Source organism: Scyliorhinus canicula, chromosome 12 (genome assembly GCF_902713615.1).
Source record: "Scyliorhinus canicula chromosome 12, sScyCan1.1, whole genome shotgun sequence".
In the NCBI taxonomy this organism is placed as follows: Eukaryota; Metazoa; Chordata; class Chondrichthyes; order Carcharhiniformes; family Scyliorhinidae; genus Scyliorhinus; species Scyliorhinus canicula.
In genome coordinates this window covers 134,681,408-134,698,965 of record NC_052157.1, presented here as the reverse complement: position 1 = coordinate 134,698,965, position 17,558 = coordinate 134,681,408, and the positions used below count along the sequence as shown (strand labels likewise).

At 46.7% G+C, this 17,558-nt stretch overlaps 1 protein-coding gene across 7 annotated transcripts in view; it reads right to left on the bottom strand.

The window, feature by feature from the left end:
* Positions 1–17,558, bottom strand: part of pitpnm3 (PITPNM family member 3) — an 856,450-nt gene that overhangs the window by 147,979 nt on the left and 690,913 nt on the right. For all 7 annotated transcript variants that reach the window (XM_038814215.1, XM_038814218.1, XM_038814216.1 and 4 more), the window contains one exon: positions 16,326–16,496. In XM_038814215.1, coding sequence (XP_038670143.1) covers positions 16,326–16,496 — 171 coding nt within the window. The remainder of the gene's footprint in view (positions 1–16,325; positions 16,497–17,558) is intronic.

The window sequence follows — 17,558 nt, the reverse complement described above, 5'->3', positions numbered from 1 at the left end:
TGCCGGAGTGAAACACTCCGGTTTTCACTCTGGCGTCGGCACTTAGTTTCCCATTAGGAGAATTGTGCCCCTTGTTCTCTCATCATTTACACATCAGTACATATCATTTTTTTTCTCATGTGTTATCTGCCCTCTATCTGTACTAGACACCTTCCCATGTATATAAATTAGCATATTCTGTATATAGTCAGGTTCCTGTACACACACTCATTATTTATTGACCTGAACACATTTTTTTTTTTTTAAAAGGGGGGAGATGTACATCCAGGTATATGATGGAGTGCAGACAGGCAGTGATTGACACACAGGATGACCAGTGAGCACACACAACACAGCAGCCAATCACAAGACAGGACACGACCACTATAAAGCCAGAGGTCACCAGTTTTCCCGCTCTCTTGGGATCCAGCCTCTGAGACAGTCAGAGCTCGTGAGCAGCAACTAGAACAAACACCATGTGGTAGTAAGATAGTCTGGTCAGGTTAGCCTCAGGTCTCCAGTCAAGTCAGCATAGTGTCAACCCACAGTTAAAGCATGTATTATAGTTGTTCAATAAAATCGTGTTGCATCTTTTCAAGTGTTGGAAGCCTGTCTCTCTCTCTCTCTACTGCACCAAACGCAGTCCACGTAGACCCAGCTTACCCAACACATCATGGGTTACACCCTATCAATGAAGAAACAAGGGCACTGCTGCCTCATGGCGCCGAGGACCCAGGCTAACTGCCCGTGTGGAGTTTGCACATTCTCCCCGAGTCTGCGTGAGTCTCACCCCCACAACCCAAAATGATTTGCATGGCTTGGCCATCCTAAATTGCCCCTTAATAAAAAAATAATGAAGATGTTGTCAGTTCTTACAAGAGATGAATGCCTATCAGTTGAACAGTGATGAAGATCTGGAACTTTTATTCGAATTATTGGGTGAAATCTACACGGAAGATGATCTGTTAAACGCCCATGAGATATGACTTTGATAGATTTCAGAAAACAGATGGCCTCTCCATAGAGACGTTTTTGTGGACTTAAACAGATTGTACAAATGATTGGCAAAAATTCAATTTTTGGATCTCTGGATTAGTATTAACATTCAAATTGCAGCATTGCAGGAAGGCGTCTCATATTGACATGCCAGTGGTACTAACCGGAATTCAGTTCTCCGAAAAGGAGACCCTGTTGGATCTGATGTCTGCTGCCTTGAAAAAGAATATTGAGGGATCAGCCATTTCTTTCAACTCTCATGGAAAAAATTGGGACACATGGAATAGAGAGCTCAATGATTGCCAGATATCTAAATCGTCAATGTTCTGGACACAGGATTCAATATATTTGAAGGTTAAAAGATAGAATGATGACAAAAGCACATTTAGCAGACCTGGATATTCTTGAATCGCGACAATGCAGAAGGAGGCTATACAGCCCATCGAGTATGCACCGACCCTCCGAAAGATAATTCTACCTAGGCCCACCACTCAATCTATTCCCGTAACCCCATCTAATCTTTGGACACTAAGGGACAAACAGCATGACACAAAGAATTGTGAGGATGAGGGTGAAGACAATGCTGAATCCAACAGAATATACAATGGTCACAATGAGTTTTGGCCCTGTGATGAATGTGTTAGTCATGGGATACCTTTAACTATGCAGTACTAGCGTTTCAACAGTACATGGAGCCTGATGTAGGAGCGGTTTCCAGACCAATGTTCAAAAATCAACAGCCCACCCCAGTTGGACGTGATCCAATTCCTGAAGCTGCTACTTTTAAACTTATCCAATAGAATTGCAAGCAGTGTTTAAACTTCACCCAATAGAATCGCAAGCAGCATCAAGGCTGCGTACTTAGCCCCAACTCCCCTGCCCCCTGTACACACACGACTGCGTGGCAAAACTTGGTTCCAACTCCATCTACAAGTTTGCTGACGATACGACCATAGTGGGCTGGATCTCGAATAACGACGACTCAGAATACAGGAGGGAGCTGGAGAACCTGGTGGAGTGGTGTAACGACAACAATCTCTCCCTCAATGCCAGCAAAACTAAAGCGCTGGTCATTGACTTCAGGAAGCAAAGTACTGTACACACCCCTGTCAGCATCAACGGGGCCGAGGTGGAGATGGTTAGCAGTTTCAAATTCCTAGGGGTGCACATCACCAAAAATCTGTCCTGGTCCACTCACGTCGACGCTATCACCAAGAAAGCACAACAGCGCCTATACTTCCTCACAAAACTAAGGAAATTCGGCATGTCCACATTAACCCTTACCAACTTTTACAGATGCACCATAGAAAGCATCTTATCGGGCTGCATCACAGCCTGGTATGGCAACTGCTCGGCCCAGGACCGCAAGGAACTTCAGAGAGTCGTGAATACCACCCAGTCCATCACACAAACCTGCCTCCCATCCATGGACTCCATCTACACCTCCCGCTGCCTGAGGAAAGCGGGCAGCATAATCAAGGATCCCTCCCACCCGGCTTACTCACTTTTCCAACTTATTCCATCGGGCAGGAGATACAGAAGTCTGAGAACACGCACGAACAGACTCAAAAACAGCTTCTTCCCCACTGTCACCAGACTCCTAAATGACCCTCTTATTGACTGACCTCATTAACACTACACCCTGTATGCTTCATCCAATGCCACCCCACCCTGTCCCACCCCCTCCCCACCACCTGCCCCATACCCTCCCCTCCCCTCCCCTCCCACCCCACCCACCCTGCCCCATCCCCTCTCCTACCTGCCCCACCATTCTTCCCCACCCCACCCCTTCCCATCCCACCCCACCCACCACACCCCCTTCCCCCCACTCCACCCCCACCCCACACCTCCCCCTCCCCTGCCCCACCCCAACCCCTCCCCAGCCCCTCCCCCTCCCCTAACCTCACCCCACCCCTCCCTGCCCTGCCCCACCCCCACCCCACACCCCAATCTCTCCCCCCACATCACCACCTCCCCCTGCCCCCACCTCCTCCCCCTCTCCCTGTTCCCACCCCCTCCCCTGTCCCCAACCCCTCCCCCTGCCCCACGCCCACCCCACGCTGTACTCACCCCCCACTCTTTACTCAGTCCCCCCCGACTCTGTACTCACCCCCCACTCAGTCTCTCCCCACTCTGTACTCACCCCCCACTCTGTACTCACCCCCCACTCTGTACTCAGTCCCCCCCAACTCTGTACTCAGTCCCCCCCACTCTGTACTCAGACCCCCCCACTCTGTACTCAGACCCCCACTCTGTACTCAGCCCCCCCCCCACTCTGTACTCAGTCCCCCCCACTCTGTACTCAGTCCCCCCCACTCTGTACTCAGTCCCCCCCACTCTGTACTCAGTCCCCCCCACTCTGTACTCAGCCCCCCCCACTCTGTACTCAGTCCCCCCCACTCTGTACTCAGCCCCCCCCACTCTGTACTCAGACCCCCACTCTGTACTCAGCCCCCCCACTCTGTACTCAGACCCCCCACTGTATTCACCCCCCACTCTGTACTCAGTCCCCCCCACTCTGTACTCACGCCCCCCACTCTGTACTCAGTCTACCCCACTCTGTACTCAGTCTCCCCCACTCTGTACTCAGTCTCCCCCACTCTGTACTCAGTCTCCCCCCACTCTGTAATCACCCCCCCACTCTGTACTCACCCCCCCCACTCTGTACTCAGTCCCCCCCACTCTGTACTCAGCCCCCCACTCTGTACTCAGCCCCCCCCCACACTCTATACTCAGTCCCCCCCACTCTGTACTCAGTCTCCCCCCACTCTGTACTCACCCCCCCACTCTGTACTCACCCCCCCACTCTATACTCAGTCCCCCCCACTCTGTACTCAGCCCCCCACTCTGTACTCAGTCTCCCCCCACTCTGTGCTCAGCCCCCCCCACTCTGTACTCAGTCCCCCCCCCCCACTCTATACTCAGCCCCCCCACTCTGTACTCAGCCCCCTCCCCCCCCCCGCACTCTATACTCAGTCCCCTCCCCCCACCCACTCTGTACTCAGTCCTACAATTCATCTCAATCCTTCATAAAATAACTTATGTAAAACTACTCTAGTGGTATGCTAACTATTCAGTTTTAAGAGGTATCATCGCTGAACTCCCGCCCTTCAGAGCAGACTGATTAACATGTTATATTGATTCATTAAGCAAGGATCGGCACAAGGATAAGGGGCAATTTATCATGGCCAATCCACCTAACCGGCACATCTTTGTCTATGGGAGAAAACCAGAGCAGCCATAGGAAATCCATGCAGACACGGGGAGACTGTGCAAACTCCACAGAGACAATCACCCAAGGTCAGATTCAAACCCAGGTCCCCGGCGCTGTGAGGCAACAGTCTCCAAAGGTTAGGTGGGTTACGGGGAGAGGGCGGGTGGTGGGCCTAGTTAGAATGCTCTTTCGATGGGTCGGTGCAGACTCGATAGTCCAAATGGCCTCCTTTAAAAACTCCCATGAAACAAGTTTGAAATAAAAAAGAAAATTAATCAATACAGCAAACGATCAAGTTTCAATTTAATTTGATCTCAATATAGTTCATAATTAGTAAAAGAAAAAGCAACAAACAAATGCCTCATTATATCTGCGATGTGGAAATAGCCTTTTCCCAGATATACGCAGAGATGCATTGTTCTTCTTCTCTTTGAATATTAGCAAATGCAAAAACACCGGTGTGTTGCATCCATCCCCTTTCTGCAATTGCACTGGGAGAACTGGGTTCCTTTTGTTATTGACAATCATGGTGCACTTATGTTTCCTAACAGCTACTGGAGAAATCTTGTTCATTCTTTCTAACAAAGCAGATAAAGGTATTACTTGCTTTAGTTTTGATGATAACACATTGAGGCCATTAAAGAGAGTTGCAATTCCATGTAAAGTAACTGGAGTAAGCAATTTTATCAGTACTGGTGTATTCTCCAGAGATACACCCATGCCATTGCATAAAGCCTCAATCAAAAAGGTACAAAGGAAACCTGACATGGAGCACGATAAGGCAATTATTTTAGGAAAGTCAGTGCATCTACAGTTTACCCAGTCAGGACACTGTGTCCTCTTAAGAAAACCTGACAAGTATTAATGGCGTCAAATGATAAGAATCAGAGCAAAAAGAAACAAATTGTCTTAAAGCGACAAGGACAAGTTATTCATCCTACGTGTCAAAGGTTAAAATTCCAGCTAAAGGCAGGAGTGGTTGATGAAGAATATAAGAGGCTAGGAGAAAAGTTTAATGAGTAGTGTGGAAGCTGTAAAAAGTATTGAGGATGGCGTCACACCCTGTTGGCACACTTCTTTAAAGAGTAGTTGCCATGGATCTAAAGGTAAGGGACGATGGCAGAAACATTTTCATTCTACATTTTCTAGACCTGAAGACCAGATTTAATCTTTCTATCATGATACTTAGTAAGAGCAAATTGGTTGCATTAGAGCATTTCACTCCAGCATCAACCGGAATGGCCCAGCTATTCACTTACCTGAAGGGGGCCAGCAGGGCAATGGAATGCTCCGCGCAGCTCCGGCTGCCGATATGGGTCCCTACACTTCTGGCAGCTGGTCCGCACAACATGGCGGCCTCCACAAAATAGCCCCCCCCCCCCTCCCCCCCAGATCACGCGCACCAGCCGATCGGTGGCCCCCGATCAGAACCCTGGCCGTCCTGGAGGACCCCCCCACCGGGACCCATCCCTCCGCACCCCACCAGGGCGGCCGCGGCAGCCGCCACTCCGAGTGCATGCCGGGTGGGACAGGTGGGAACTCTTTCAATGGCCCCGGACCGGCGCCGTGTCGACCGCGCTCGTGCGCCTGACGGCGATTCTCCTCCAGAATTGCGGGAAGGCATCGGACCCGATCGCGGGTCTGACGGCCCATTCTCCGCTCCCACGCCGAGCGAGATTTCGGCGCGGAGGCTCGGAGAATCCCAGCCATGATGAGCGGGTTTGGGCAGCACGGTGGCACAGTGGTTAGCATTGCTGCCTACGGCGCTGAGGACCCGGGTTCGAATCCCGGCCCCGGGTCACTGCCTGTGTGGAGTTTGCACGTTCTCCCCGTGTCTGCGTGGGTTTCACCCCCACAACCCAAAGATGTGCAGGTTAGGTGGATTGGCCACGCTAAATTGCCCCTTCATTGGAAAAAATAATTGGGTACTCTAAATTATTTTTTTTTAAATGATGGCCGGGTTTCTCCATCCCGCCGCAGATTTCTGGTGTGACATGCCATCGGGATTCTCCATTTCACCGGCTTGTCAATGGGGCTTCCCATTGTGTGGCAGCCCCACGCCGTTGGGAAGCCCCCAGGCTGCTGGGAAAATGGAAAATCCCGGCGATGGAGAATTCAGCCTGATATATTTGATATATTATAAAAGAGCGTGTCATATGGAATGGAGAGACAGTAACGACGTCACGATGGTATTTATCAACATGGGCAATAAAACTGTTATGGTTCACTTGGCATGATTAATCAGAATCAATTTCAAAATCTCAGACTGAGTAGCTGTCTGAAATAAACAAGGGTGATACATTCCAGAAAGATGTGTTTCTGAAACCATCCGAAGAAGTAACAGATGCTGCAAGAAAACTATGGAAACAAAACAAATGCATCTATGGCCTGAATGAAGCTTCCAGGCATGGTATTTTTTGGCAATATGTGTTTTTGTTGAAAACCAGTTGTTTTGAAGTAAAAGCAGTCCTGCAATGTTTTATTGACATTATAAAAGGAAACCTTGGAGGCAACTTCACGGGTGGCACAGTGGCATAGTGATTAGCACTGTTGCTTCACAGCTCCAGGGACAGGGGTTAGATTCCCAGCTTGGGTCACTGTCTGTGCAGTCTATTTGTTCTCCCCTTGTCTGTATGGGTTTCCTCTAGCTGCTGCGGTTTCCTCCCACTAGTCCTGAACGATGTGTTTGTTAGGTGAAGTGGACATTCCGAATTCTCCCTCTGTGTACCCAAACAGGCGTCAGAATGTGGCGACTAGGGGATTTTCACAGTAACTTCAATGCAGTGTTAGTGTAAGTCTATTGTGACATTATTATGATGCATGTTGATGATTTCTTATGGAGTGGTACTTTAGAATTTGATAAATCTATTATTAATAAAGTGGTGGCGAGCTTCCTTCTTGAACCGTTGCAGTCCATGTGGCGTAGGTACACCCACTGTGTAATTAAGGAGGGATTTCTCGGATTTTGACCCAGCGATAGTGAAAGAATAGTAATATATTTCCGAGTCAGGATAGTGAGTGACTTGGAGGGGAACTTCCAGGTGGTGTGTTCCCATGTGTCTGCTACCTTTGTCCTTCTAGATGGTAGTGGTCATGGGTTTGGAAGATGCTGCCTAAGGAACCGAGGTGAGTTTCTGCAGTGCATCTTATGGGTAATACACGCCGCTGCTATTGTGTGTCAGTGGTGGAGGGAGTGAATGTTTATGGAAGAGGTACCAATCAAGCAAGGCTGCTTTGTCCTGAATGGTATTGAGCTTCATAAGGTTGGGGCGGGGGGGGGAGGGGGGGGGGGGGGGGGTAATTACAGCAATATTAGGCAGGAACTGAAGAATGTAGATTGGGGTCAAATGTTTGTGGGCAAATCAACATCTGGCATGTCGGAGGCTTTAAAGTGTAATTTGATAGGAACTCAGGACCGGCACGTTCCTATAAGGATGAACAATAAGTATGGCAAGTTTCGGGAACCTATGATAATGAGAGATATTGTGAGCCGAGTGAAAAAGACAAAGGAAGCATTTGTAAAGGCTAGGAGGCTGGGGAACACACAAAGCAAGTGTGGAATACAAGGAAAGTAGAAAGAAACTTAAGCAAGGAGGCAGGACAGCTAAAAGGGGTCATGAAAAGTCATTGGCCAGCAGGATTAAGGAAAATCCTAAGTCTTTTAAAGAGCAAGAGGGTAGCCAGGGAGAGAGTTGGCACACTCAAGACAGGGGAAGGAATCTATGGATGGAGCCAGAGGAAATGGGCGAGGTATTAAATGAGTACATTGCATCAGTATTCACCAAAGAGAAGGATGATGAGTTTGGGGAAGGGTGTGTGAATAGTTTGGGTCCTGTTGAGATCAAAATGAAGGAGGTATTGGGGGCCTTGAAAAACACTGAGGTAGGCAAGTCCACGGGGCCTGATGGGATATACCCCAGAATACTGAGAGAGGCAAGGGAGCAAACTGCTGGTGCCTTGAGAGAAATCTTTGTATCCTCACTGGCTACAGGGAAGATCCCAGAGAATTGGAGAATAGCCAATGTTGTTCCTTTGTTTAAGAAGGGTACCAAGGTTAATCCAGGTAATTACAGGCTGGTGAGCCTTATGTCAGTGTTAGGGAAATTATTGGAGAGGATTCTTCGAGACAGGATTTACTCCCACTTGGAAATAAGCGGATGTATTAGCGAGAGGCAACATGGTTTAGTGAAGGGGAGGTAGTGTCTCACTAACTTGATCAAGTTTTTTGAGGACGTGACTAAGATGATTGATGATGGTAGGTAAATGGATGTTGTCTACATGGACTTCAGTTAGGCCTTTGACAAGGTCCCTTATGGCAGACTGGTACAAAGGTGAACTGGCAAGATGGATACAGAACTTGCTCGGTCATAGAAGACAGAGGATTGCAGTGGAAGGGTGCATTTCTGAATGGAGGGGTACGACTAGTGGTGTTCCTCAGGGATGAGTGCTGGGACCTTTGCTGTTTGTAATATATATAAATGATTTTGAGGAAAATGTAACTGGTTTGATTAGTAAGTTTGCGGACAACACAAAGGTTGGCAGAATTGCGGATGGCAATGAGGACTGTCAGAGGATTCAGCAGGTTATAGATTGGTTGGAGACTTGGGCGGAGGGATAGCAGATGGAGTTTAATTCAGATAAGTATGAGGTAATGCATTTTGGAAGGTCCAATACAGATGGGGAAATATACAATAAATGGTAGATTCCTTAAGAATATTGATAGGTAGAGGGATCTGAGTGTACAGGTACATAAGTCACTGAAAGTGGTAAGTCAGGTGGAGAAGGTAATCAAGAAGGCATACGGCATGCTTGCCTTCATCGGCCGGTGCATTGAGTTTTAAAATTGGCAAGTCATGTTGCAGCTTTATAGAAACTTAGTTAGGCTGCACTTGGAATATAGTGTTCAATTCTGGTCACCACACTACCAGAAGGATGTGGCGGCTTTGAAGAGAGTACAGAAAAGATTTACCTGGATGATGCCTCGTATGGAGGGCATTAACTATGAGGAGAGTTTGTAGAAACTTGGTTTGTTCTCACTGGAATGACTACAAGATTATGAGAGGCATGGACAGAGAGGATAGTCAGCAGTTTCCCAGGGTAGAAGAGTCAATTACAAGGGGGCATAGTTTTAACTTGCAAGGGACAAGGTTTAAAGGAGAAGAATGAAGCAGGTTTTTTACACAGGAGATGGTGGGAGCCTGGAACTCGCTGTCGGGGGAGGCAGTGGAAGCAGGGACGATAGTTACTTAAAAAAAAAATGTAGAGTACCCAATTAATTTCTTCCAATTAAGGGGCAATTTAGCATGGCCAATCCACCTACCCTGCACATATTTGAGTTGTGGGGGTGGAACCCACGCAAACACAGGGGGAATGTGCAAACTTCACACTGACAGTGACCCAGAGCCAGGATCGAACCCGGACCTCGGCGTCATGAGGCAGCAATGCTAACCACTATGCCACCTTGCTGCCCTGATAGTTACTTTTAAGGTGCATCTTGACAAATACGTGAATAGAATGGTAATAGAGGGATATGGTCCCCTGAACCATCTGCAAGAGCACTCAAGTCAAGGCATAAACTTATTATTGCGATAAGGACTTTGTGGTTACCCACTCAAGACTGAATATGTAACAAACTTCCAGGTGATGAACTTCGCAGCAGGATGAAGAACAGACAAAAGAAGCCATCAGACTCCTTAATGAGCTGATGGCTGGTCAGACAAGGGGAGTTTCAGAGGACAATGGGCCTTGATTCAATCACCATGGATAAACAGGAGTACCTGTCTTTCCCATTAACAAGCTGGGATCTGGCTGGGACAATGGCCAGTGGTGGGGGGTATACCCATGACTCAACCTTAGCTTCCCTGTGTAAAGAAAGGAACATTGAACAGATCTTCGTTGATAACCTGGGAGTCCCACAGGCACAACTATCGCAAGAAGAAGGGATCCTGGGCTCCGAGCCCAGAAAAGATATCAACATCGAGTGATTGTAGCCTGGCCAGCCACCTTCACTAAGTACGGGAAATACCTAGAGCTCAGCTGTGAGTCTGGGTCATATTTTGTTGAGTAAGAGAATTGTGAATAAAATTGTGTTAAACTGTGAAGCTGTTTTGTCCTTTGTTCATCTCGCAAATAAGGACACCTGGGTAAAACCTTTGAGTAAGTAAACTGGTTGAACGTATCAGCGGTTTTACAGATACAACAAGCTAAAGATGGTCGGACGTAAGACACTATCCTGAGGAACGTGTGTAATGATGTCCCGGGTCTGAGGTGACTGACTTCCAACAATCGCAACTGCCACTTGATAACACTGTTGGCATCTTCCATCACTTTACTGATGATTGTGAGTAGACTGATAAGGCATGTGAGGGTTCTTCCTGTTGATTCCCTTATTTCCCCTTTCTTTACTTTTGCCGTTATCATTTTTGATCCACAGATGTTTAATAGACATGGATCTTTAAGTCAAGCAGCAGAGAAAATGAGGGAGGAATTCAAAAAGTTACAACATAATGCACTCTGCTAGCTTTCAACAAGAGAACGCAGAGTTTGTGGCACTCGAGAGACGAGTTGGGACTCGGTTCCGTAAGTTGGTTGATGGCCAATGAATTGGCCAAAAAGCCATATTCTGCCCGATAACATTTGGTGATTGGGTGCTACTCGAGTGGAATGATTTCCAGAGAGTTTTGACCTGGACACACAGAGAAATGGACCTTTGGTTGATGGCCAATGAATTGGCCAAAAAGCCGTATTCTGCCCAGTAACAAGTGGTGATTGGGTGCTACTCGAGTGGAATAATTTCCAGAGAGTTTTGACCTGGACACACAGAGAAATGGACCTGCGTCTCCTTCCTCATGTTTTCTTCAAAAATGCAGTGAAGTGATGTATTTCTGAACCTACAGAGAACCTGAATAAATGAATCTACAGGGAAACCATTACAGACTGCAACCAGAGACCTGGATCTAAAAGCTTACTTTGAAGGAAAGTGTGCTTAAAGAAAACCATCTGAAACAAATACTTTTTTTTTTACTTATTATTTTCACCCCTCTCCTCCCATATGTGTTTGTCTGTCTTGTATGTGTGTGTGTGTGTGCGCGTGCGTGTGAGTGTCTGTGTAGATGGTGGGGGCATGTTAAAGTGGGGAATTAGATAATAGTTAGCAGATTGTATTTGCTGCATATTTCATGATAGTTCTTGTTATAAATAAAAAGTAACTGTGTTTAAATTTACAAACCTGGTGACTTATTATTGGACAGCCCAAGGGTCAAAGACTTTGGGTATTGTTCTAAGAATTATTGGCTAATTTAATTGTGCTGCAACTCTGGGTCAATTGAGGGCTGAGACTGACCGCACACTAGCCTAGGGTGTCATAACAAGCGGCAATTGGCTAGGTTGGATTTGTCCTGCATTTTCTGTATAGGACATACCTGAGCAATTTTCCACATTCCAGGCAGATTCCAGTGTTGTAGCTGTACTGGAACAGCTTGGATTGAAATGCAGCAAGTTATGGACCACAAGTCTTCAGTACTATTGTCGGAATATTGCCAGCGCCCATAACCTTTGCATTATCTAATGCTTTCAGCCATTTATTGATATTACATAGCCTCATGGATGCCCAGTCTTGAGTTGCTAGATCTGTTCTGAATCTATGCCATTTAGCACAATGGTAATGCCACACAACACAATGAAGTGTATCCTCAATGTGAAGACATGACTTTGCTCGACAAGGACTGAATTGTGGTCACTCCTTCTGATACTGTCATGGACAGATGCATCTGCGGTAGGCAGGTGGGTGAGGAGGAGGTCTAGTATGTTTCTCCCTCTTGTTGGTTCTCTGATCACCTATCACAGACTCAGCCTAGCAGCTATGTCCCTTAGGACTTAGCCAGCTTGGTCAGTAATGGTATTATCGAACCACTCTTGATGATGGACATTGACGTCCCCCAACCGGAGTACATTCTGTGCCCTTGCCACCCTCAGTGCTTTATCCCAGTGGTGTTTAACATGGAGGAGCACTGATTCATCAGCTGAGGGTGGGCGGTATGTGGTAATCAGCAGGAGGTCTCCTGCCCACATTTGACTTGAAGCCATGAGACTTCATGGAGTCCAGAGTCCATGTTGAGGACACCAACGGGAACTCCCTCCCGACTGTATACTGCTGTGCCGGTGAGACAGGACATACCCAGAAATGCTGATAGTGGTGTCTGGAACATTATGATTACTGAGTATGACTATGTCAGGCTGTTGCTTGACTAGTCTTTGAGACAACTCTCCTAATTTTGGCACAAGCCCCCTAGATGATAATAAGGAGGGCTTTACAGGGTTGACAGGGCTGGGTTGGCCATTGTCATTTCCAGCACCTGGGTCAATGCCGGGTGGTCCGTCTGGTTCCTTTTTATTTACTTTGTAGAGGTTTGATACTTTCTGGTCCTTTTCAGAGGGCATTTAAGAGTCAACCACATTGCTGTGGATCTGGTGTCAAATGTAGGCCAGGCCAGGTAAGGATGGCAGATTTACTTCCCTGAAGGGACATCAGTGGACCAGCTGTGGGTTTTTTTAATGACAATTGACAATGGTTTCATGGTTTTAATTCCAGATATTTATGGGATTAAACGTCCATTACATGCTGTGATGGGGTTCAAAGCCAGGTCTCCAGAGTGTTACCATGGGTCCCTGGTTCACCAGTCCAGTGACAATAACACTGTGCCACCGTCTCCCCATAGAGGGAACTGAATATATAGTTGCAAACAATAAATAAGTGGAAACAGAAGGGGAGCTGTAGCAACTAAACAGCTCTTGCAAAGAACTGACAGAGGCACGACAGATCGAATGGTCTCTTCCTCTGCTGTAAAATTCAATAATATAAAATAACAGCTGTCTTGGAATTGATATTAGCAAGTTGTGACACAGGCTGGCAGGCATTCACAATATTCTGAATATTATTCTTGAAGCCTTTGACCTCATCTGAGCCCTTACCCCCACAGGCTGCTCCAGCCATGGTTGTGTCCCACAGGCCAATCATTTTATTTTGAAGATTTCAACAAACATAGCGTTACTGGAGCAAAAAAAAACAATATTACAGTTGAGCACTGTCAAAACCAGTTAGTCATCAACAGCAGGGAATGACTGAACCCCTCAGTTATATTACAACCTTAGTATACATTTCCAGCCACCTGTATTTATTGTTAAAATAATAGGATACAACATTTGAAAAGACAAACTGAAATTCCCAGAGAGGCATTATGACTCACAGTTGACATTCTAGCGAGACCTCAGTGCTAATTTGACTGTTAAAGAATTTGGGGCATTTTAGTCATACATTGAATGTCCTTTTCATACAAAGAACCCAGGGTGGAAGTGACTTTGTAAGAACTGTATTTTCTTTTCAGTGTAGCATCACGGTTTAAGTTTAGCTAGTCGCTAAATTTCTCACTCTTGGCTGCTAAGAATCCTAGATCAGGCGTGTCCAAGCTGTTGCGCTTGTGGTCTACAGAGGCGTGTGCTCTGTGGTGGCATGGAGCCTTGGACGAGGAAACGCATATAAAGGTTACATCCATATTAGTATCAACTTCCATATTTGTCACGCTACTAACATAAACACATGCTGGTTGTAATAACCCGCACGGGACTTACAGGCCGCGAAGGATTACCTTCTCCGTGGTTCCCGTGTAGTACGAGCTCCAAAAGGTTGGCCAATAAGGCACCCACCAGCAAGAGACCCAGTAGTGTATGTATCGTTATTGTAAATAAATGAAGGGTCTTTATTTTAGTCGGTGTGGACTCCCCATGTACTTATTGAACTAGTTTTCTTTTTTAGGAGTCACCTACTAAAAAGTCCACTGAGCCATCAGCAGCTCCTTTCAAAACCCCAGCTACCGTAATATTCAAACAGGATAAGACAGCAACTAAGAAATTTATTAGGACGTAATTTTCTTCCACCACAAATTTTTTGTCCTGATAAAAGGACATGCTTGAAAATTGAGGTCGGGATTTTGGGTGAGGTGAGATTGTTCTGAGGGCAACAGAGGCACCACGGGTTATTCAAAGTCTGTCCGATGCAGTTTTAATACTAAGTCCATTTATACTAATGTTTGCACGGACTTGCCAGGGTCCTTGAAGGGAGTCCGGTCAGTCTTCCATTCTCCTACAATCAGTGAACTCTAGCTCTTGTGGCATCCCCAGTTAAAGACTCAAAGCTACAATGGCTGTGGCCTCTTGCTGAAGGCTTTGAGAAGTATGGCATGTCTACCATTTTCACCTCGTCTTCAAGTGAATTGTCCCTAATACATCAGCCAGTCATTTGTTGTTTATGGCTATTCATGTTTACTTGCATAAGAACAGTGTCTGCAATTCGAAAAGTAATCCATTAGTTGGAAAGCACTTTATTTATAATGCCATTGTAATTTAAAAGTGACAAATATATTCTCTGGAAAGTTTGAATGGATAATTTCCCCCCCCTAAGAATTTTGTTCAATGGAGAGTAAAATTGTAAAAGTGTCAAACAATAATCTCAAACTCACCCATTTCAGATTTAATGGTGATGGACAACCAATCCAGCCTCATGAGGAGAATTGATTGGTGACCTCTTTAAAGAGGAAGTCTGCATCACTTTTGTAACTGTTGTGGACCAGGTTTTCCTGGCCTCGGAAAACATGGCAGGATAGGAGGTGAGAAGGGCTGAATCCATCAGGTAAATGCCTATTCGGCACTGCTTGGGCTTCAGGGTGAGCAAGACTGTTTCCTCTTGGCCCAACAAGATGCCCTGCAATTCCCTGCACCTTCTCTCTCTCGTGACCTGTCTAACCCTCTCCCTTAACGATCCACCATTACCCAGATCTTCCAGGTCCCAGTTTCCCTCCTCATCTCTCTCACAATTTCAGCTTCCTGACAATCATGGAACCCGCGAACCATCCCACCTCTGCAATCATTGACCAGTCCACAAACACTGACTCTCCAATTTCTTCCTATGTTGAACCAGCAGCCTTTTGGGTGCAGAACTTAGGAAAGAAGAACTGTAAATAAACGTTGCGAATACTTAGCAGATCCATAGAAGGTGCCTAACCAGCTGAGTATTTCCAGAATTTCCCATTAAAAAAATCCTATTTCCAGTATCCACAATATTCTGCTTAAAGAAAAAACGCACATACCCTGGCATTAAATGTGTACGGCATTCTTCGAAACACAAACTTCTGGGTTTGCCATCATTAACTCGTTCACCAGGCTCCACTCATTCCGCACCCCAGTAAATCCCGGGCACTGTATCTCTCCTAAACATTCTCCTTTGAAATTTAGCTGTAGTTGTCAAACATTGCAACCATCTTGCACAAACAGCAATAAGATGACTGACTGTTATTGTTGTGAGAGGGAAGACTATTAAGGCTAGGAAGTCAAGATGATGTTTCATTTTTTGTAAACCATGGACATTTCTATGTCCTTCGAAACTTGCAGACAGAGCCTCGGTTTAATTTTCTGCTGAAATACACCATCTCTAACAATGCAGGACTCCTCCAGTACTGTACTGACGTCACAGCTTGGACAGTGTGTTAAAGTCTGCAAAGGATTCTAAATCCGTAATCTCCCAACTAGAGATGACAATACTTAAAACTGTGCCAAGCTGCCACTGGACTGCAAGAGTGCAGTGACTTTTAGACCCTGATTATATCCAATGGGCTGGATTCTCCCTCGACAGGATCCTTCGTTTCGCCGGCAGCGCACTCACGCCCACAGATTTCCCGACGGTGTGGGGGTGCCTACAATGGGAAAACCCATTGACCGGCTGCCGGGACGGAGAATCCTGTTGCCGACGGGGGTGCGCCACATCCGCCAGCACGAAGAATCCCGCCCAAGATTTGACAAATGTGCCTAGAACATTCACAGATTCAGAATACCCTGGGAGATTCTGATGAACAAAAACCCGTTGAGTATATTTCATCTTGTAATAAATTTGCAATCATATTTTTCAACGTAATCTTCTATTATGAAGTATTGTTAGTCGAAACACCTTCCAAGAAGTCTAGGTGCCTAACATCCTGTTTATGAGCACATTTTTAAAAGTAAACTCATTGAAGTATTTTCAATTGCAAGAGGCAGATTCCAAATTAATTTCCACATTCCACACCACAATACAGTAAGAACAACATACCTAGAAGAGCAGAATTTCCATCTCCCAAAGGATATCGCTGGTACCGTGGAACAGAGAATGGAGCCAGGAGCTGGAACTTTTTCTCCAGCAATGGTTCCAGCCGAGAGGCAGAGGGATCAGCTGAATGGAAGAGGCTGTAGACCTGGGTGCACGCAGGCCGCAGGTGAGCCACTGTTAGAGAAAAAAAAGAGAGGTGTGAAAGTACGGAAGCAGATACAAATGATAATTCCCTTCAGAGAAACCGTGGAGGCCATTTTCTAGCCGTGTTCCGGCCATGCAAATCCTGCTTTGTTGAGTAATTGTGGGAGAGCCCCGAAACAGGATTTGATTGATTGATATTTATTGGCACATGCACCGAAGTACAGTCAAAAGTATTTTTCTGCGGCCAAGGGAACGTACACAGTACGTGCATAGTAGACAAAAGAATAATCGACAGAGTACATTGACAGTGGTGCATCAACAAATAGTGACTGGTTACAGTGCGGAGCAAGGCCAAACAAGAGCAGCATAGGGCGTCACAAATAGTGTTCTCACAGGGAACAGATCAGTCCGAGGGAGAGTCATTGAGGAGTCCAGTAACTGTGGGGAAGAAGCTGTTCCTATGTCCGGATGTGCAGGTCTTCAGACTTCTGTATAGAAGAGAGCAAAGCCTGGGTGTGAGGGGTCTCTGACAATGCTGTCTGCCTTCCTGAGGCAGCCGGAGGTGTGTACAGTATCAATGCGAGGGTGGCAAGCTTGTGTGATGCATTGGGCTGAGTTCACTGTTCCCAGGATCTACCCCGCTCACGGGATCTACCAGGCTCGCAAAGCCTTGTGAGATCCCGAGACGTTGCGATGTAAATCCCGCCCATTGTGGGCGGGATCACATTTTGGCAAATCTGCATATTGAAGCGGGACACTTAGTCTCACTCTAATGTGCAGATTCCCAATGTACCTGAAACTTTTGGGATTCATCCCCTTCGCCTCGGAGAATTTGGGTGAACGCTGTTCTTCACTGGCCCCACAACAGGGACCAGACGGAACGGTACTCATGCGGGGGAGTTCCCCAGGGGGTTCCCAGGGGATTGGAGGCCCACAGCTGCATGCCCTTTGTGCAGGGTAGTGCCAGGCACTGCTGCTGCCAGCTGGGCACCTTGGAAGTGGCAGGCTGGCACCCAGATTGCACTACCAATGTGCCAGGCCTGCACTGCCAGGGTGCCAAGCTGGCATTTTCTGTAGGTGGATGATGGGGCT